The sequence below is a fragment of the Brachyhypopomus gauderio genome, chromosome 5 (assembly GCF_052324685.1).
Source record: "Brachyhypopomus gauderio isolate BG-103 chromosome 5, BGAUD_0.2, whole genome shotgun sequence".
Classification (NCBI taxonomy): domain Eukaryota; kingdom Metazoa; phylum Chordata; class Actinopteri; order Gymnotiformes; family Hypopomidae; genus Brachyhypopomus; species Brachyhypopomus gauderio.
In genome coordinates, this window is record NC_135215.1 from 248480 (window position 1) to 270407 (window position 21928).

The 21928-nt window shown below is 39.3% G+C and overlaps 1 protein-coding gene across 1 annotated transcript; it reads left to right on the forward strand.

The window, feature by feature from the left end:
- Window positions 1-230: 230 nt before the first annotated feature.
- Window positions 231-20568, forward strand: LOC143513987 (peroxisomal succinyl-coenzyme A thioesterase-like). The gene is made up of 5 exons (XM_077004681.1): window positions 231-335; window positions 4682-4772; window positions 4953-5033; window positions 9683-9824; window positions 13141-20568. The coding sequence occupies exons 2-5, from the start codon at window positions 4695-4697 to the stop codon at window positions 13260-13262; spliced, it is 423 nt and encodes a 140-aa protein (XP_076860796.1). The 5' UTR covers window positions 231-335; window positions 4682-4694; the 3' UTR covers window positions 13263-20568.
- The last annotated feature ends 1360 nt before the right edge of the window (window positions 20569-21928 follow it).

Below are 21928 nucleotides of genomic sequence, written 5' to 3' on the forward strand. Positions count from 1 at the left end.
TCAGGCAAGTCAGGAGACACAGGGGACCTTAAGACCACATGTGAAAATGTTGGCTATAAAATGGTAGAAATTAATGTTCCTGAATTTGGCTGAGCTCGCTTCATGTACACAGTGCGTGTAGCTAGCTAGATCCTTAACGGTTCTGGTAGAATGACGAATTGTTTCTGGAAGAAACTGGATTTACAACGACATGGCATGAACCGTCTCGCGTTTCTGTTTGCAGGTCGATGAGCACCGCGATCAAACAATTCCCCTTGCTTTCGATTAAGCTGACGCGGGGGCTTGTGGATGAGAAACTTCAAATCGTGGTGAAGAATTTAAGACCAAAACAAGAGGTGACACTTCACTCACTGCATCAGTCAGAAGACAAGGATTTTTGGGAAGCTTTCGGACATTATGTCAGTGACGCAAACGGAACAGTGCCCGGTGAATACATTTTTAATAGTAAACATTTTTGCTTGATTCAGACAAGGTTACATATCTAGATAAATATTTATTTGAGGTTAAAGTACTTTAAAATGCTTGAAATTGTAACTACTTGGTTTCACAACAAATCTGTCTGACTGAATAGTTCTCTTGTATTAGGTTAACAAATACGAGCCTCTTGTAATTCCAGGACGAAACATGAGAACGTGAAGACGTGAAGATTGGGCGTTTTTAAAATAAACAACCATTAAATAATGTGATAAAAAGCGAATTATTTCGAGTATATGTATAAATATTTAACTTAATTATGTTTAACATGCTGGGAAATATTGAAATGGACCTTGAAAGTGACGTACAAGTGCTTGAACTCCACCTTATAAAGGTGTATGAACCCTGAAAACGTGACTTTGTTCATTGCGCTGAAGCGCGGCGCGCGCGAAGTTACAAAATTCGGGAGGTGCACGACCTCGCGAACCGACAGCGCGCGAGGCACTCGCGCACACGCGGAGCCTCAGCGATTACGTTATTTTCGCCGCGCTGACCCTCGTACACTCGTAACGGGGGGGGGGGGGGGGGGGGGGGGGGGGGCAAACGTAAGTTGTTGAGCGGGGTGGCAAACGTACACTCGTGACGGAGTGTTTTTTCAATAGCCCTGAAATAAATGTTACGGTTTTGTTTTGGTCCGTATCCAGTTAATCAGGAATGAGATTGGGTCCGGACAGGACTGCGTTCGGGTCCGGATCCGGACCGAACCGCCAGTTGAGTACCCCTGATCTAGAGCAACTTAAACGGGATCCCGTTCTCATTCAGGACTTTTTTCTACTTTAAAGTAAAAACCTAAAACACTCAGATAAATGAATAAACATGGTAGGTTGGCTTTATTCAGCTTTTATATTTACTTATTTATTTTTTAATAAAACGTTAGAAAACATTAACAAAAAAAGTCACCGTCAGTGCGCAGTGCGCATATCGAACTGTCAGACCGGCACTGTGCAAAATGTCAAATATTTTAAATAAAATATGCCTGCCTGAAAATATTTAAATATTTAAAATAAATTGTCACACAACAGCAAAAAAAATTATAAGGAAAGGTTCAAGTAACGGGGTTTAAAAAGCAAACAACAAAAAATGTTTATAGGGCTACTTGCCGAGACGCGACGAGACGACACGACCGAAACGACAAACGGCTGAACTGGTTTTTTTCGCCTTACGCGTTTTAAATGGCCATGTTGGTTGTTGTCGTGCAAAATGAAAGACGTTGATGACATAACTTGCACTTTACTTTGTTTGATTCATCTTTATCTTTTTCAAAATACTTCTGAAGTTTTTTTAGTTGCCATAATCTCGGCAGATATCTAGTTCAGCTCCGCTCATTTGGATTGTGCAACTGCACGGTGTGATTTATTAATGTGTAGTAAGGAAGATGTCTATTGTTAATTAATGCGCACACATCATTAAAAAATATTTATTAACAAAAATTAGGATGATTTTATTTGACCAAAGGCTATATATAACGAAAACAAAGACGTTTCATGTAACAACTAATTCTTAGCAGCATCCTTGGGCACCCCCATGCAGTTAGAATGGTACATTTGACTATGACGTTCATAGTCGACTAGGGGGTATAGTCGACTATAGTCGAATCAGCGACTATTGCAGGTCACCCCTACTGTCCAATAAACCCAGCCTACTCTACCACTGAAGCAGAATGTTGCGTATTGCCTCAAGGGACGATCAAAATGATGCGTGTGTGTGTGCGTGTATGTGTATGTGTGTGTGTCCAGGCCCTGGCCCATTCCCTGGAGTGCTGGATATGTGGGGAGGGGGAGGGGGAGGGGGGGGGGGGGTTGGTGGAGTATCGTGTGTGTGTGTGTGTGTGTGTGTGTGTGTGTGTGTGTGTGTGTGTGTGTGTGTGTTCTGACTGCACAGATGGATTAAAAGCGGAGGACAAATTTCGATTGGGGTGTAAAAATTGACAAAATATGGCACATTTCATTAACAATAGGCATCTTCCTTACTACACATTAATAAATCACACCCTGCAGTTGCACAATCCAAATGAGCGGAGCTGAACATGCTACAGGATCAGCATCTGCCGAGATTATAAAGTCTACTAAAAAAACTTCAGAAGTATTTTGAAAAAGATAAAGATGAATCAAACAAAGTAAAGTGCAAGTTATGTCATCAACGTCTTTCATTTCACACGACAACAACCAACATGGCATACCATTTAAAACGCGTAAGGCGGAAAAAAAAACAGTTCAGCCGTTTGTCGTTTCGGTCGTGTCGTCTCATCTCGTCGCGGTGCGTCTCGACAAGTAGGCCTATAAACATTTTTTGTTGTTTGCTTTTTAAACCCCGTTACTTGAACCTTTACTTATTTTTGTATGTTGTGTGGCAATTTTTTATATATTTTCAGGCAGGCACATTTTATTTAAAATATTTTTTACATTTTGACAGTGCCTGTCTGACAGTTCGATATGCGCACTGACGGTTAATGTTCTCTAACGTTTCATAAAAAAATAAGTAAATAAATAAAAGCTGAATAAAGCCAACCTACCATGTTTATTCATTTATCTGAGTGTTTTAGGTTTTTACTTTGAAGTGGAAAAAAGTCCTGAATGAGAACGAGATTCCGTTTAAGGTGCTCAAGATAAAAATAAAAACCCGATTCGACTATTGGTCGGCTAAAGGGAAAATCTGACGAATCAGATTCGACTATGAAAATCCTTAGTTGAATACACCTCTAGACACAACCATTGTTGGCCTTTTCAGCAAGAACGATGAGTCAGCATACAGGGAGGAGGTGCAGTGGCTAACAGACTGGTGCAGGACCAACAACCTATCCCTAGATGTGGATAAAACCAAAGAGATGGTTGTTGACTTCAGAATAGCACCAGGTAACCACCACCAGCTGAACATCAACGGCTCTGCTGTGGAGATTGTGAAGAACACCAAGTTCCTCGGTGTCCACATCGCAGAGAACCTCACCTGCTCCCTCAACACCAGCTCTATAACAAAGAAAGTCCAGCAGCGCCTCTACTTCCTGCGGAGACTAAGGAAAGCACACCTTCCAGCTCCCATCCTCACCATGTTCTACAGAGGGACTGTAGAGAGCATCCTGAGCGCCTGCATTACCGTCTGGTTTGGGAGCTGCAACACCTCGGAGCGCAAGACCCTACAGCGGATAGTGAGGACTGCCGAGAAGATCATTGGAGTCTCTCTCTCCTCCATCAGTGACATCTACACCACACGCTGCATCCACAAAGCCACCAGCATTGTGGAAGACCCATCCCACCCATCACATGGTCTCTTCACTCTGAGGCCGTCCGGCAAAAGATACAGGAGCATCCAAGCCTCCACTTCCAGACTCTGCAACAGCTTCATCCACCAGGCAGTCAGGCTCCTCAACTCTCAGATACGGACACACACATACAAAAAGTCTGCACTGAACCCCACCTTCCGCCCCACACACACACACACACACAAAACATACAACATACATGTCTCCATCCCCACTCTACCTCTACCACTCTAACTCTACCTCTGAACCGCTGTGTTCATGTATGTTCCATATGTCACAGTATGTCACTCATCTCTGACACCACTTACACTACATTGCACTGTACCAGCACTACACTGTCATGTCTGTCAATTATCTCTGGTCTGTTGTATTTATTGTAGTGTTTTGTTGTGAAATTTGCCCCATGCTGCACATTTTGCACATTGTATTGTTACCCTGCTGCACTTTGTTGTCTGTTGTACTGTTGATTTGTGTTGCACCACGGTTCCGGAGGAATGTAATTTCGTTACACTGTGTACCTGTACACAGATGTAATGACAATAAAAAGCCTCTTGACTTGGATAAAGAGGGGAGTCGGAATTCGACACAACACCGGCTGAAAGCCAAAACTGTTGCGCATGAAATGCTACAGGCACCATTGAGAAACTAATCAGTTCAGATAAATGGACAGTATTCAATTCAGTAGATATATGCGGCTTATAGCTCGGTGCAGCTTATACGACATTTTCCATAAAAAAAAAAAACCTGAAAGTTACATTTATTAAGAATGAAAACTAGGGGTTTTTACATTATCTGTACACATATCTGTACATGTCAGACCACTTTGCAGTTGCTCTGTAGGCAGACGTCCAAGATATGTGATTTATGCATCAATTTATGTTATATTTTGTATTTGTATTTTTTTTTGCTTTGCTCTTTTAATGAAATTCTGACATTTTGCTTGACTTTTAGATCTGTAAATAAAATGCGGGTAGAGAATAATCAGCTCATCTGGAGAGACATTATCCTGCCAATCCCAACAGATCCTAGTTTGAAAGTGGATGTAAGTTACATGATGATAATTATCATTAAAAGGTCCTATAATAATGTAAAATGTATTTTTATTTATTATATTGTGCTTCAGTGTAGTTTATTTTACTGCAGAATATTGTTAATGACGAATGGGTGTGTGATATTTTGTGTGTATCTTTTTGCCCATAATGAAGTACAGTATAACACACAGGTTGGCCAGATAACTTGTCCAGTGCTGTTGGTGGTTGGTGGTGATGATCAGAGCTGGCCCACTCTGGAATCTGCTGAAGATGTAAGATGATACCCGTGTGCCATAATATACATAGGCCTACATAACCTATAGTACACAGTATAACGTTTTACTTGTTCTAGTAATACTGATAAAATATATGTTGCATAGTGACCACTGACTCATGTCACTGTTAGTACACAAAAAGAACAAAAAAGAAATCTGGGTCCCCTATGAAATAAATCATGAATGTCATTAAACTTCCATTTCCAAACAGGACTATAACCAAGATAAAACGATTTTAAGTTCTAAAAATGTGATCTAGGTTGATTTTCACACCAGAGCAGCCTACTGGAAAAAATATAGTGAGTTATGATATGAGTTATGAGTGTGTTAGCTGGTTTATTAATCCATTCACATTAAGAATCGACAAAGTGATTATCTGGGATTTTCTCAATGTCGTGCAAAGTAGGTTTGAGGGCACTTTGTGTCTTTTGTTAACTTACCCAGCTAGCTACCACACAGAGACCCCTCTTGCAGGTACAGTACAACAATGGGAATCAGTCCTTATGTCAGTGGGTGCATAGGTCAGTTGGCAGTCTGGTAGTCAACCAGCTGCTTGGTGAATACTCAGCAGCCACTTTATAACACTCAATATAGAAACTCTTGTAAGTCTACAATTAAAGTCTGTACTCCTTCTGCTGTGATTCAGAATGTGTGTCATGCTTTAGCCCTTTCTGGCCACAGTTTTTGACCACAGAACCCCTGATGGCTAGGTATTTTTCCATGGTGAACCACTCTTAATTCAATGGTGGACCACCCAAATAATTTCGACTGTTATAAGAGGCTGACAGGATGTGCATATCGTACAGGGTAGTTGTCCATGACAAGACAAATCTGTATATCTGTGTTAATGTTCATATAAAGTGGTGAAGAGGAGTGTGGATTTAAATGTTCAGTACTTATTTATTGGTAAAATTCTTCGCCAACAGATTAGACATTTCAGAGTTCATGTGCAAAATCACTACTAAGTGTTCTAAAACCTGCTTGAATTACATTTGTACAACCTGTAACCAATGTAATTCAAAATAACCAGTATGTGGAGTTATGTTTCATGTGCACTAGGCCTGTGTTGAAAAAATCGATTTTCCGATTCGGAATCGATTCGCATATGATGATCTGATTATCGATTCGTACGTCCAAAGATCGATTTTTTAGTGAACTTTTACCCCCGCCTCGTCACTGAATTCACGCAGGCGTGCTCGGTCTAACTAACTGTAAAACAACATGGCGACGGACAGTGACGGTAACGACGATAGTCAAATCAGCAATCTAAAAACAGAAGGACAGTTTATCCAGTGTCAGTGACTATTTACATTTAGTCCATGTCACTGACAGTTTACCCAGTGTTTTTACAGTTTAAAAAAGTTAAAAATGCTCTTGTAACGTTGGGCGCAAGACGATGGACGAGACAGAATCCTTTGCACTTTCCAAATCGTTACGTTTATTACATTTACCGAAGCGCAGACAGCGCACATAAAACACGTTTACATAGAACATGTGTGACTCAAACAACGACGAGCACAGGACGCTGCGCGAACGCACATTAAATGGACAAACCACATCAACCCCACGTGATGACGAGACGAGCCACAGGTGAGGATTATCACAAGACGCACCCGCACCCATGGAGATACGCAGACGAGTAGACGCAGACAACGTTAACACACGCCCAACAGGGAGGGGTCGGGGACCGTAACGTGACAGTTCTGTTATTATATTCTTATTTTAAAGAAAAATATGCGTTTACATTTTATACTTTCAGTTTATTAATTGTGAGCACTTTTAAAATAAAAATGCATTTGGTAGCAACAGCTTTTGGGTGACTTCTTAATTATTTCAATCATAATAATAATGCACTGGTTAGTGTCCCAGTAGGAGTCCACTGTTGCAGATATAGACACCTCAAAGATGTCCTCTGTTTATTGTCCTGGATTACCTTTCTTGAAGGTAGATTTATGATTACCCTTTTCACCAGTCTTCCAGCCATCAGTAACTACCAACTACCAGTAACTATTTGCTGATTAATATTGATATAATACTAGTTTTAACATGTTGCTTCTGTACATAGTCAGGAAACAGCTCAAATAAATACATTTTTAATAACACTAAACCCCGAATTGGATCGAATCGGATCGAATCGATTAAATCGGATTAAATCGAAATAAATCGATTCTTAATCTTCAGAATCGGAATCGGATCGATTCTTGGAATTTGAATCGATACCCAGCCCTAATGTGCACTATATCATATGTATTTTAATTGCAGTTTTGCCTTTTGACTTCATATAGTCCTTAAATGTTTTTAGTTTCCTGGAAAACTACCAGGCTAATATTTGTTGTTACACCTTTTTCTGCAACTGCTAAGAATGCTAGCTAAACAGTAGCATATTGACAGCTTGCTGGTAGTCCAAGTGTTTTGCCATGTCTGAGAGTGATATGTTTACACTCAAACCTTGTATCACTACTACCAACACAGGAATTAAAACCTATACCAAGCAGCGCAAATAACCATAGACAGAAACTAGGGGTGCACAATATGACGATATAAAATTGTGAATGGCAATAACGAGTGGAGAATCGCAGGCGATCTACCAAATTAGAGAAATCGTATAGATCGCCTTTGCCAATCAGCGCAATGACTTTTTTATGCTGGTTCCCACCGATGCGTCAGACGTAGGGCGTATGACTGACCAATCACAGCGAACTGTGCGTCTTCCACACCTCCATGTTGTGTTTGTAAAAACTAAAAACTGCGTGAACAACGACGGCTGAGAGCCAAACCGAGGAGCTGGTAACGAAGAGGAAATCCACCTCTGTAATCTGAAATTGATTCGGATTTTCTTCCACTGACCAAGACCAAACTACAGCGATATGTAAAGTGTGCAAAGAACACGTGAAAACGTCCGATGCCAGTACAACAAATTTATTAAATCACTTGAGACGTAGACATCCCAAGTAATATGCCAAAAGTGAAACAATGCGGGCAGCCGTCTCACAAGTGACCGTAGTGCGTGACTCCGCCACACCTCGCGCGAACAATATGTGGTAGTATAAAGAAACATCCCTCAAAAACAGGGGAATGAACATTTACTTGACGAAATTTAATGTTGCTTTGTGTTTCAGGTTTGAAAAGTGCTGGAATTTAGGCTAAGTAGCCTACTTGAAAATGCTTGAAATTGTAACTACTTCGTTTCACAACAAATATCTGTCTGACTGAACAGTTCTCTCGTATTACATTAACAAATACGACGAGCCTCTTGTAATTCCAGGACGAAACATGAGAGAACGTGAAGACGTTAAGATTGGGCGTTTTGAAAATAAACCACCATTAAATAATGTGATAAAAAAGCGACATTTTGACTATATGTATAAATATTTAACTTTAAGTTTAAAGTCCTGGGAAATATTTAGTGCAATAGTGCACTTTAACAGTGTAAGGAACTGCGTGACGCAGAGCAGGGAGGCGGACACAAACGCTGAGGAGAGCGAGATTTATTGAATGGACAGAATCATAATACCGGGCAGGGGTCATAACAGGTAGGCAGTCCGAACATGAAATATAAATGGGCATGGTGGCACAAAGAACAAAACAAGGCAGGGGAAACAAAGACTAGGCTGAACGTACTTACGACGAAGACGAAACAGAAACAGTTAAATCCACTAGAGCGCGAACGAGGCAAGAGAACAAACAGGTAAGTAGCACAAAATAACCGATACCGACATGGGAGACACGGGGACTATAAATACATTGAACTAGACTAGAAACAGGCAGGGTTGCCAGGTCCTACAGGTGAGAGTTTAAAATGGAGACAAATATAAGTATTAAGTATTATTAATAAGTATTATATCGCAATCGATTCTTTGTGTTGACTTGTAACCCCCGTGGTGGCCCAACTCAAAAGTAGCCCAAAGAACCGCACCCCGCGACCCCAGAATTTTTACCCGCGGCTGGATTTTCAAACAAGCCCAATTTGGCGTGAAAACCGCAAACCTGGCAACTATGGAAACAGGTGAAGACAATAACGATATGGGCGTGGCAGATGTGGGGAAACCATAGAAACACACAACAAGGTGGGCTCAAGGAGCAGGGAACAACAGACACGAGGAACGGAAACCGGAGTGACAGCTAGGAGAGGGGGGGCGTAGCCCTACGTGACACAGTGTCACGTGTGTTGTTTACATTTTTTGTTTACAATGTTTGCACATGGAAAATTGCAATATCATTCATTTAAATCTGCTTAAAAAGAAAGCTTTGTAGCCCCAATTTTTTTTTGTTTTTTTTTTTTTTTTGGATGGAAGATTGTGATAAAAAATCGAAATCGTGATTTTATGAAAAAAATCGTGATACTATTTTTTTCCCATATCGCCCACCCCTAACAGAAACATACAATTTAAGAACAAGGACAGCAAGTGCTATCTGCTGAGTTAGCGCTCAGTTAAGTACTCAACAAACAGATGAGTCTTCAGTCTACGTTTGAAGACACGAGACTCTGCAGTCCAAGCAGCTAGTGGAAGATAGTTCCACCATCTCGGAAATAGGACAGAGAATAGTCTTGAGATTTGTGTTCCCTTAGACTTTAAGCAGGTGTTTGGAGTTGAGCTATAACCCATTGTTTATGTTTAGCACCTTCTATTGTCCACTTCCGTTAGATACAACAGATAATGGAAAAGGCAGGAAATCGTCATCTGCTCCAAGTCATCGTCTACCCTTTGGCAGGTCACCTGATTGAGCCGGCATACACACCACACCACCGGGCCACCAACTTCATACTGCAAGATGGCAAAGAAAAAGGTACGTGTACACGTAATTAGAGATGGGATATCTCTACAATATCGGTATCGGGGCCGATATTGACGTAATTTAACATATCGGATATCTGCCGAATGCAGCCGATCCACTTACCGATCCATTATCCAGTCCGCAACTTGAGCTGGACAATAAACGTGCCATAACGTTAACACGAAATGTTCCAGTGGTCCGGACTCCACAGTTTACCTTTAACCCCCAGCAGCTTCAGTCTGCAGGTGGCTGAAAAATGACCGTGATAATGAACTAAAACAGTGATTCTCAGCTGGTGGGTCGCAGACAGCTTGTAAAAAATGCAATAGTCTATTCTTCTAATTTTGTACTCGTCTTTTATCTTGAGAAAAGACAGAGGCACATGCCAGGGCTCCAGACTGTGAATAAAATGGTCGCAATTGTGACCCGAAATATTAACTTGCAAGTAATTATTTCACTTGCCAGTGGCGACAGGTGATACAACATGGGTTTTTATGGGTTAGGTTTTTTTGTCATTGTAAAAATATCCACCATTTTCTTTTGAGTTTGTATTTTAAAAGTTAACCAATATGCTGCAGCTCCCAACTTGGTAAATATCGTTTCACATTTGCATATTTAGAATTCCTTCTTCAATAGCTAAGTTAAAAGTGCCAAAATATGCAAATTCTTATTTCTGGCAACCAAGGCAAACATCTACAACTTTGTTTACATCATGAATAGATGCATTTAAAAAACGTGTTATTTTAAATACACTCCTGTCACCACTGCAACGTCTAAGGCACCATCTACAAATGACCTTAACATGGACGCATGTTATGGTTAATGATGGTGGTCCATCTAAGACCACCAAAGAAGTTGTATTACATTAAGTGCATCCTAAATAACAACCTACAACTAAAAGATGGGTAGCCTATTTATACCTTGCACCAATGTGTGGTGGTGAGTTTTTGTCAAATATTTCAATAGCTTTTAAACGGTCCATCACAAGTCCACAAAACAAGGTTGTTGATTAGGATGCACTTAATGTACTATAACTTGTTTTATGCTCTTATGATTTTACATTTTAAAACCTATTGAAATATTTGACAAAATGTGCACCTAATATGTATACAACTATGTATACAATATGTTTTTATCTTATGAAGGATCATTTAAAAACTATTGAAATTATTGCAGAAAAACAGTGCACAGTGCTTTGGGGCCTTTACAACCACCGTCCATGTTAAGGTAGTTTGTAGACGGTAACATTTAAAATAACATGTCTAATTCCGAATATGCAAACATGAAACCAACTTAACCACAGTTACAAGGAAGAGAAAGACATATTGGATTGCAGAGATCCTAAATAACAGCTGATCTGACGTGAGTGTTTAAATTCTTATTAGTTTGTATTAGGGGTGGGACGCGATCAAAAAAATTAATCGAATTAATCAGAAGCTTTGTAATTAATTAATCAAAATTAATCGCATTTTAATCGCATTTCAGTATTTAACATGAGAAATATTAATTTAAGTTTGAATGATGAATGAATCAATGAACATAATCATAAACTTCAACATCTTGTTTATTTTTCCACCAGTCTACTACGTAGACCAATAGATGAGTGCAAAAAACAGTTCAGAACACTGGAAATTCTGACCAAAAATGTTGTTTAATTTTTGAAGTTTTGCTCAGGATATTGGAAGAATTGAAGTAAATCAGAAGATGTTTTTTAATACCATTTTAGATGGTATATTTTTCTTTAATTTCCCAGGCCTCTGCCACAGGGATCTCCATAGTGCCTATAAGTGGTCTTCTGCATGCTCAAAGCAAATTACTGGATCTTCATCATCTATAATATGAGCTGTCACAGACACCAAGATAATTCTTGTTGCTAACAGAGGTCCAGTGATCCCCAGTCAGAGCCACATTTGTTTCTTCACAATAACCTGTTTTACTTCCCTTTCCTCATCATACAGCTGCTGGATTTTCTTCGACATTGTCTTTCTGGACGGCAGTTCTTAACTTGCATCAGTTGACACAATTTGCAGTGCTTCTTGTAAGCCTTTAGCTTCGACCACAGAGAGCGAACAACACTGTAAATAATATGACGCGTCACGTATAAACGCGTGCGGAGTCGCGCGCGACGGTCACTCGCGAAAGTTTAATCCAGTCTTAATGGTCCAATGAAGGTAATTTAAAAACCAGGGGTGAGTTTCCCAAAACGTTCTTAGCGCTAAGTACATCTTAACCTCGTACGTAAGAACGAGGTTACGAAGTATTTAGCGCTAAGAACGTTTTGGGAAACTCACCCCAGGACATTTCCTCACTTAAAAAAAACCCGCGACGCCCGAGACAGGATATGAAATACGGACATGTCCCGGAAAATACGGACGTTTGTTCACCATATCGTACTAGGAATACAATTAGCAGCTAAGTGGCTAAGTGATCATTACTGACCTGCGCGTTAGCCCCAACATGTTTTGCGTTGGTGTGGTAACGAAGGGTGGAAGTGCTCCATGTGATAAGCGAACTCCTTCCTACATAAAGTGCAAATAACACTATTTTTGTTTGTACTTCCATCTGGAAGTTTCTTATATTTAAATTTCCCATCCACCAGCGTAGCCTCTTCAGTCATCTGCATCATGCTCATCTTATTGTGCGTCCATATACTCTGTATGTCTGGAACTCGTGCACGGAGAAACATTCCACGGTGCAAAAGTGTCTCACGCGTTAAAATGCGTTAATATTTTTAGTGCGTTAATTTTCCTGTAATTAAATAATCGAAATTAACGCGTTAAGTCCCACCACTAGTTTGTATATTATTATGGAGCCTAGAAAAAGTTATTGGTGCCTGATTTTTTCCTTTTAGGACCTACTGGCTCCTTGAGTAATTTTTTTGTCTGGAGCCCAGCATGCAAACCAGTCCTGTTGCCATGGTAACCACCAATTGTTTACCCTTTTAATTTGTTATAACATTTGTACTGTATAAAACTGGGTCACGACTTAATGACAATGAGAAAATGTGGGACCCGGGATGAGACAGACCAGTTGAGATCCCCTGAACTAAAGAGCTCTTATAGGCCTATCGGTATTTGTATCGGTATCGCTATCTGTATTGGCAGTTATATATCGGTATCAGATCGTAACTGAAAAACACTGGATCGGCCCATCATTTTGCACTTGTACCCTGATATTGTTATGATGTGTATATGCCCAGATCTTGTGTGTGTGTGTGTGTGGTTGTGTGTGTGGTTGTGTGTGTGGTTGTGTGTGTGTGTGTGTGTGTGTGTGTGTGTGTGTGTGTGTGTGTGTGTGTGTGTGTGTGTGTGTGTGTGTGTGATTATAGTGGTCCTGCTCTGGGGTGGACAGACCAAACCACATGCAGATGCCCAAGAGGACTCATGGGAAAAAATTCTGGCCTTTCTACAGCAACATCTCTATCACACGACACCACAAGCAAAACTGTAGTGGTGCATCATTTGTATGGAAGAGTATCTGAATAGAGAAAACCTCAAATAATTTTAGAAGCATGATTAACAACAGGAGATGAAAGAGACAAAAGGGGAGGTTGTCTGCTTTGGAAGAAAGGAGATCCCCTTATAGGGGGTCTGAGGCAGCTGTGTTTGAGCACAGACCTCAGCAATCATCATTCAAGTCTGCTACCCGTAGGAGAGCTGGTAGGCTATACCCACGGCATTCTCAGTTTTGGTGTCTGTATTGTAAGAAGCCATATTAAGTTGTGTTGTTTGGTTCTCACCAACAGAAAAGTGAGTAAGTTATAAGGTTGTGATGGCCTACCATCGATCCGGTCTTGTGTGGCTAATATGATAAGAAAACATTCTGCTGATGGTTTTTCGACTACAGTTCTTGAAGTTAACTGCAAGTTAGTGAAGCATCCAGCTGTAGCTTTATGCCAGTTCCTGATAGTTCTATGCTATTCATTTTTTCTTGCACTCAGTGAAGCAACACTTCATAGTTTACTAGTAACATATTGTAAATATATGGCTATAGGACTTTGTAATATCGGAATTTAAGCCTTAACTACATCTACCAAGATTGTTGTTGCCTTCTTCCATGTTTTGGCTTGGGGTCCTTCACCAGCACCACCTTCCATTGCACCAATAACACAGGGCTGCCCACAGACTTGCCTGACTTTTAATCTGCGCTACTAAACACTGATATCGGCCGATGCAGTTACATTATAAATGGCAAATATTGGTCGATATATATTGGCCGCCTTTTAATATATATACACACACACACACACACTCACATATTTCATGGTCTACAGCAGCTTATGTTGATGGAGCAATTTAAAGTTTTAAGGTTGTCCCATTAAACATCTATGGTGGGATCATATGGGAATCCATAAGACACAGGAGAAGATATCGAGGCACAATTATTGGCCCAAAAGGCATAAGATTGTGGTGGCCTACTGTCAATCCAGCCATGTGTAGCCTGAAAATCAGACCATTTTCTCAAAAGGTACCTTTGCAGCTAAGAGAAGCAAGCATTTGTTCTTGACACTACTGGACATGACTCAGGTGTTCTTGTATGATTGTGTTCATCTTTACTTCACAGGGTTGCCAGCTCTCACGCAATGAGTGTGAGACACACGCATTTAATTGTCTTCACACACTCACACGCCATACATCCGATTTCTCACGCTGAAAAAAATCTAGTTTATTTATCTCTGATCTACATCTATGATTCAATGATTTACTAGTTCGTTCTGGCGCCAACCACTGGTGATCGATCGCTTTAGCCACCCCCCCGTCCACAAAAAAAAAATTAAAAAGCTGAGACATTTAATTTATCTTTTAGGTTAGTTTATCACCGTTTAGCAGTTTTACACAGTATTAGCATTTATGCTAGCGGAGTTTGAAGCTCGAGCTCAAGCTACTGTTGTGGCTAGCCAGCAGTGGTGGATGAAGTACAAAACAAACCACTTTGAGTAAAAGTACAGACACACACCACCCCCCTAAAATCTCACTCCAGGTGATTTTGAAAAGTTGGCAACCCTGCTTCATATTTTTAACCCAGAAGGTAATATAGATGTAATATAGATATATGGCACAATAACACTGTTTCTGATACAGATCCATTACTGATATCTGATATCTTGCATTTGAATGCCAGATATTGTTTCATTAAAAAAACACCATGGAGCTGTAGTTTAGTTAGTTGGGGATTTGTATTGTGTGAAATGTATTTTATATAAACACACCATGGACTTATAGTTTAGTTAGTTGGGGAATTAGTTGGATCAGGGTAGGCTTACCCGCAGGTCCCTAAAAAGTCTTAAAATGTCTTCAATTTAGTTTTACTTATCAAGGTCTAAAATGACTCTAAGAAAAGGGGAGGTATTCAATTATTATAAGTGTGTGTTGCTCAGTTTTTCTGTTTTATTTTACCGACAATATGAATATCCCACAATATCATTTCCGCAACGGCCGTATACTCCGCCTGGTACATGGCAGTAGTAGGGGAGACCGGGGTAAGTTGAGCCACGGGGTAAGTTGAGCCACCCACTGTTTCTAAAAAACGGTACACAAATGTGACCATGTGACCCCATTCAAAGGTGGGTGGGGCCATTTCCTTACACATGTGAAGAGGAGAACCACATGTCAAACAAGGTGAGGAAGATATTTATAAAAATGTGTTTTTAAGCTCTTTTTGTAAATTTCATGTGTGCCCATAATGAAGATGATTTGGAGAAGAAAAAAATAGAACAACATGTAGACACATTAGGTTTCAATTCTTGCCTTTCTAAGCTATGATATGAATGCTAATCAAAATATTTTTGATTAGCATAATCCACTTTATTAGCACTTTTCTACACAATGGTGGCCACGGGGTAAGTTGAGCCATTAGATATGGGGTAAGTTGAGCCACTGGCTGTAATATTGTAGGATCTATATCTAGCTGTCTACCTATCCCCCTCTCTATCCATCTATCTATCCCATCCAACAACCCATGATATATTGAATGGTTAATGGATATAATAGGCCTACTGATTTTTAGCCAGGTAAATTAATGAATTGTTGTTCTTGTTGTAGGCCTACTGTTTTTAAGTCCCCTATCACATCTAACATCCCATGATATATTGAATAGTTAATGGATATGTAATAGGCCAACTGATTTTTAGCCAAGTAAATTAATGAATAAGTTGTTCTTGTTGTAGGCTTACTGTTTTTAAGTCCCCTATCCCATCCAAGACCCCATGACCATGATATTGGATGGTTGATGTATATAATAGGCATACTGATTTTTAGCCAGGTAAATTAATGAATAAGTTGTTCTTGTTGTAGGCCTAGGCCTACTGTTGTTATATCTAACATTGAATAGCTGCCATTCCCTCTGTACATCTACCCATCCCTCTATATTTCATCTACCCATCTCGATCCCCTCTCTGTTCTTCTTCCCTTCACTACAACAACCACAATAGACACCCCCACTTGATTTATATTCACTTGATTTGAGGTAAAAAGGAGGAGAATTTGAGGTCAATTTCACTTGAACTGATTGTTGTTTTTCTAATAAAGTTGTTTACCTTGTTAACCTGACATTCTTTTGTGCTGGCTCAATTTACCCCGCATAGTGGCTCAACTTACCCCGTGCACAGGGTAAGTTGAGCCGCTTGAAAAAAATGTTTTAAGAGGCAATATCTCTCTAAGCATTAAAGCTTATCAATTGGTTTTTGCTCAGATAGTAGCAGTACACTTTGAACTTTGGTATGGTGTGTTAACTGGATGCAAAAATGGCTTCAACATGTAGCTATGATGAAAAATGTAAAAAGTGGCTCAACTTACCCCGGTCTCCCCTACATCACCTAACAGGTGGAAACAGCAGACGAATGCTTTAGCTGCCTAACAAGCTGCTTTTCTTATTTGAGGGCTGCGGCGGGAACAACAATACAAGGCTCCCATGCAGATATGGGTAAATGTCCATTCAGTGACAAGTGGCTGGAGGATGAAAAATATTGTGGCTGGCTGAAACCTTCCAGTGATTTGTATGAGGCGCGATGTGAACTTTGCTGAAAAACATTCAAACTTGGGACAATGAGCTGTAAAGCGCTGGATTCTCATGAAATCTGAAAAACACAAGCGATATGATACAGGGTTCCCACGCCTTGATTAACATCAAATTCAAGGACCTTTCAATGACTTTCCAGGACCAATTTGCTCAAATTCAAGGACCCCAACTGGCGGCATTTACTTAGTGCTACCACTGAATATGTTATCAAAATAAAACAGTGTTATTGCAAATTCAGAAGACTTTGAATGGCATATAAGGTCAGAATCAATACAAGACACACACACACACACACAGTAGTGATGACTAGGGGGCTGTGGTACACACGGTTACCGTAACAAGTAAAACTGACACTATTAGTATAAACTAGGGGTGGGCATAGACTAATTTTTTTAATCTAGATTAATCTCACTGAAATCTTGAAATTAATCTAGATTAATCTATATTAAAATGGCTCATATGCGTGCTACCCAAGTAATGACTAAAAGTCAGTTTTTGAGATAGGGTTTCTTAATACAGAGGATGCATTAGACCAGGGGCTCATCTCCTGTTTCCAAACTGCATCAATGACTGCTTGAGAAAGCTGTTCTACTTTGATACTTGAAGAAAAAAAACATGCTCAATAAAATGTAGGCTACTCGTGTTCAACGGTTTATTCAGTTAAACATGAATTTGTAAGCCTACATACTGTACATTAAAAGGGGTTTATAACATGTTTATTCAGCTAAACATGATATTTGAAATGTAAGCCAACATTTAGTACATTTAACCTCACGGATGTAATTTGGGGGGCACTTTTTCAAAAGTCGGTTTTGGTCCTCTGCAGTTTTAACGGTTAAGAAGAAATATTTAAATAGCGACGAATCTAGCGCTAGGACCATGCAGAAAACGACCGCTCCGAGCTCCGCTCCGGTAACATTTTATGTTCCTAAAATGAATTTTCCATGAAGCAAACTTGGCGACTTCGTGGCTGCATCCATGTAAACACACGTACGATGTGTAATTCACAGGTTTGAAAACTCGTTCTCGCCCCTACTGTGCAATTTGGTTAGGAATACAGCCGAAACTATCAAGTTGAAAGTCATCATAGTTTGCTTACCCATTTTGACCCAGTTCCCAACCCAACTTTAAGAATAGATTAACGGCGATAATTTTTATATCGCCCGATAAGAGTATCAAATTAACGAACGCCGTTAACGGCCCACCACTAGTATAAACCCTGTTTTTAATTCAACAACACTTGATACACCAGTTTCTTTTCTTAAAAAATAAGTCCCTACCTTTCCAATATGGTATGAAACTTTATACCATAGTTTGATTTGTTTGTGACCGATCAAAAAGCCCTTTGGTTTTGCATTGATTCTTTCATTTGTTTTTCAGTTCCTTTAGTTTCTCATCAAGCAGTTTTTCCATTTCAGCCATTGCCTCCTTTTTCTCCTTTGCTCCTCTTCGCAGACTGTTTGACTTGACAATAAGGGTAAGTTTGCCTATTTTCTCTGCTTCAGGTGCTAGTTTATCAGCACTTGTCTCAATAGCAGCCACATCCTCTTCAAATCTTCTTTTCTTATTTTTCAGGTCATCAATTTCATCTAGGACATGCTTTCTCTTTTTGTCTTTTTCCTCTACAGCTTTTTGCTTTCGCATGTCTTCAAGATGTAAGACATATCGCTGTCTTGCGGCACCAACACTCATTAAGAGCGGCCTGTCTTATTACGATATTATGGAGGCCATCTACTGCCCTTAGGTGGTCTAGTATGCACCTCAGTGCAACATAAGAATCCTCTGCCAAATTCTCAACTTCAATCTTATGGTTGATCGAGAATCCTTGTTCTACAGAGGCTTGTCCATGTGAAATCAAGAGGAGTTGGCGGCAAAGTATCCATAGCTTACCATATGGTTCCTGTTCCGACATCCTGTCATGCAAAAATGTGTCTACCCTGTCTCTGTATGGGTTGAAATTTGAGAAATCAGAGCACTGAGGCTGGGCAACTTCATCTATGAACTGATTGTAGAGACGGATCAGGTCATCACACTCATCTTCATTAACACGGTGGACATGTGCTACAAGGTTATTCCACGCCCTCTTAAAATTTGATCTGCCAACACTCACATTGTCACCTGCCATATTCCTAGGGTCCAGGAATGCAAGATGAGACACGAGAATATTTCAGGGGAGATTTCTCACTAAGCTTCTGAGTGGTCAAAAGCAAGCACTTTTTACAGGCATTTTTGAAGAGTAGTGAGGTTTTTTGGCTGATTGCTTTTGTTGTAGATAAATCCCTCACAATCCTTCCGGCAACAAATCCTATATCGACCTGTGAGGAATCAAGATGGCAGGATGGATCGTTCACCTCAATGTCTAGGAGTTTTTTAGGGGTCGATGCCGCCTCCATTTTATCAGATTTAATAAATCTGAGCATCAGGCTCTTCAGTATTTTGTACAGATCTTTGGCCAGGAATGGCACCATTGGTTTGTCAGTTTGTTAATCTTTCAGAAAGGGGGTGACTTCCCTACATACTGACAAAATAAAATTCAGTTTTGCTGTCATAAGTGGGTCGCCAACAGCCTCCTTGACAACATCAAATGATTTGGTGTCTGGCTTTGGACACACATTTTCATTTACGGAACGTACATAAGCAGACATGTACGGTAGGACATCCAAAGCCCTTTCAAGCACAGGCACATTTTCAACCCACCTAGTTTGACAATACTTCAGGGGCTTTGGGGCACCTGACCCCACTATCTTTTCATACTCCTCCCTTCGGGCTGGACAATCTTTTAGAAGCTAATGCATTGCTCGAAGCACACTGTCAACTTTCCAACCAGTACCTTCCATGCCTATTTTAAATGCCCCATGGACTATGTGAAGCCCACAACTTCCAAAGTTGATAAGACGAGTGTTGTGTACATCTTGCAGGGATTTTTCAACTTTGGAATAAAATGCCCAATTAACAATGGGACCATCCATTGAGATCTGTATAAGTTTCTTCTTGGGTAAATTTTCAGTGGTTTTGTCATACATTGACTGGAGGTTTAGGGCTGTCGCATGTCTCAGGAATTTTGCATCTAGGAACCTGGTTACTACTTTGTCTCCATCCCACAATCTAACATGAAAGTCACATTGTTTTGTTTGTGTTTTTTTATTCAGGCTTTCATCAAAAAGTAGCACGTAATCCTCCTGACCTGTAGAGAGTTTCTTGCTTAGCAGAGTCCTGAAATGAGGGGCCAAACCATGAGTGCATATATGCAGTCCAATCTCAGTCCAGATTCCTCTGACGCCAGTTACACACAAACAAGGACATAATTACAAATAAATCACTGAACCGAATCACTTATCAACCTTATTCAGTTTTTCTGCTAATCAGAAGGACATGTACTAAATCATAACATTCTTATGTGATCTTAAATGACATTAGCAAATTTCCCTGACAGCGGGCACTCCTTGTGAGTTGAAAGCCGCAAATTTCTCGTGTTTGTAGATGAGGATGACCTGCGTCAAAATGGTACATCTGGCGAACCGGAGAAACAAAGAGACCTTGGCCCGATGACTCATGTTAGAGTTTAGAGTTTATTTAGGTTTTTAAAGAAACGTACATATATACGTACATATACATATAAACATATATATAAACACATATGTACACAAATACATTTACATGAAAGAAAAAGAAAGTAAAATAATAATATTTAATAAATAATGATGGTTATAATAGTGAAAATAATAACAATAACCGAAAAAGGTATAGTCTGAAGCATTAGGTTATATTGACTACCCTTTTTAATCAAATATATATATATTTTCCAATTGTTATTAATAATACACTTTGCTCATCTCCAGAACAATCATACATTATTATTAAAAATCAATAACAAGTTATATATATATAACATTATTTCTCTTTTTATAAGTTTCTATTACCTTATTTTTAAGCATGTTTTTAAATTTGACAAGTGAACTGCACATTTTTATGTCCTTGTCACAACTGTTCCACAAGTTTACCCCTTTGACAGATATACATCTACTTTTTGCATTAGTTCTTACTCTTATTTTTTTAAACATACCTGTTTCCCTGAGTTCATATGTAGTCACTTTAGTTTCTGAATATTGGTCGGAAGCATATTTTTTTTTAGCTTTGTACAGTATCAAAGCTGTATGGAGTTCAACTAGGTCACTGAATTTTAAAGTTTTAAAATTAATAAATATTTTGTTGATTCATGATAATTGGATCGGTTTATAATTCTTATAGCTTTCTTCTGTAACATGAATATTGGTTTAGTGTTGGTTTTATATGCGTTTCCTCATATCTCCACACAGTAGGTCATGTATGGGATTATGAAATAATAGAGTGATGATTGATTTAGAATATCTTTAGTTTTATGTAATATTGCAATAGTTTTAGCCATTTTTGTTTTTACATAGTTTGTGTTGTTTCCAGCATAATTTGTGATCGATTATAACACCTAGAAATTTGTTTTCATATTTCCTCTCTATATTAACATAATCAATCCTAATTTTTATATTATTCTTGATTTGTCTATTGCCAAATACTATAAAATTTGTTTTACTCAAATTCAGTGACAATTTGTTCATATCAAACCATTTTTTAAACTCTTTTAATTCCCGTTCCACTGTATTCAGAAGTTGTTCTAAACTTTGTCCAGAGCAATTTAAATTGGTATCATCATCATCATACATTCAGATACTTTACAGATGTCATTTATGTACAATATAAACAGTTTTGGTCCTAGTACTGATCCTTGCGGAACCCCACATGTGATCTTCAATAGATCAGATTGAATATTGCTTATTTGTACATATTGATGTCTATCTTCTAGGTAACTTTTGAGCCATGAATATGCTAGTCCTCTAATCCCATATCTCTCCAGTTTATTCATGAGTAAGTCATGATCTACAGTGTCAAAAGCCTTCTTTAGGTCTATAAACACCCCAACAGTATACTCCCTATTATCTATTGCAGTGGAAATCTCCTCTACCAGTTGCATCACTGCCATTGAGGTGGACCTATTTGCTCTAAATCCATATTGATTATCACTTAGTAATCTGTGTTTATTTATAAAATTATCAAGTCTGTCTACA

What these genes read in the sequence shown, in the direction of transcription:
- LOC143513987 (XM_077004681.1), top strand. Translation starts at nt 4,695, where the DNA reads ATGCGGGTAGAGAATAATCAGCTCATCTGGAGAGACATTATCCTGCCA. An exon ending in CTCTGGAATCTGCTGAAGAT is followed by an intron (nt 5,034 to 9,682) that starts GTAAGATGATAC and finishes CACTTCCGTTAG; the next exon opens with ATACAACAGATAATGGAAAA. An exon ending in GCAAGATGGCAAAGAAAAAG is followed by an intron (nt 9,825 to 13,140) that starts GTACGTGTACAC and finishes GTGTGATTATAG; the next exon opens with TGGTCCTGCTCTGGGGTGGA.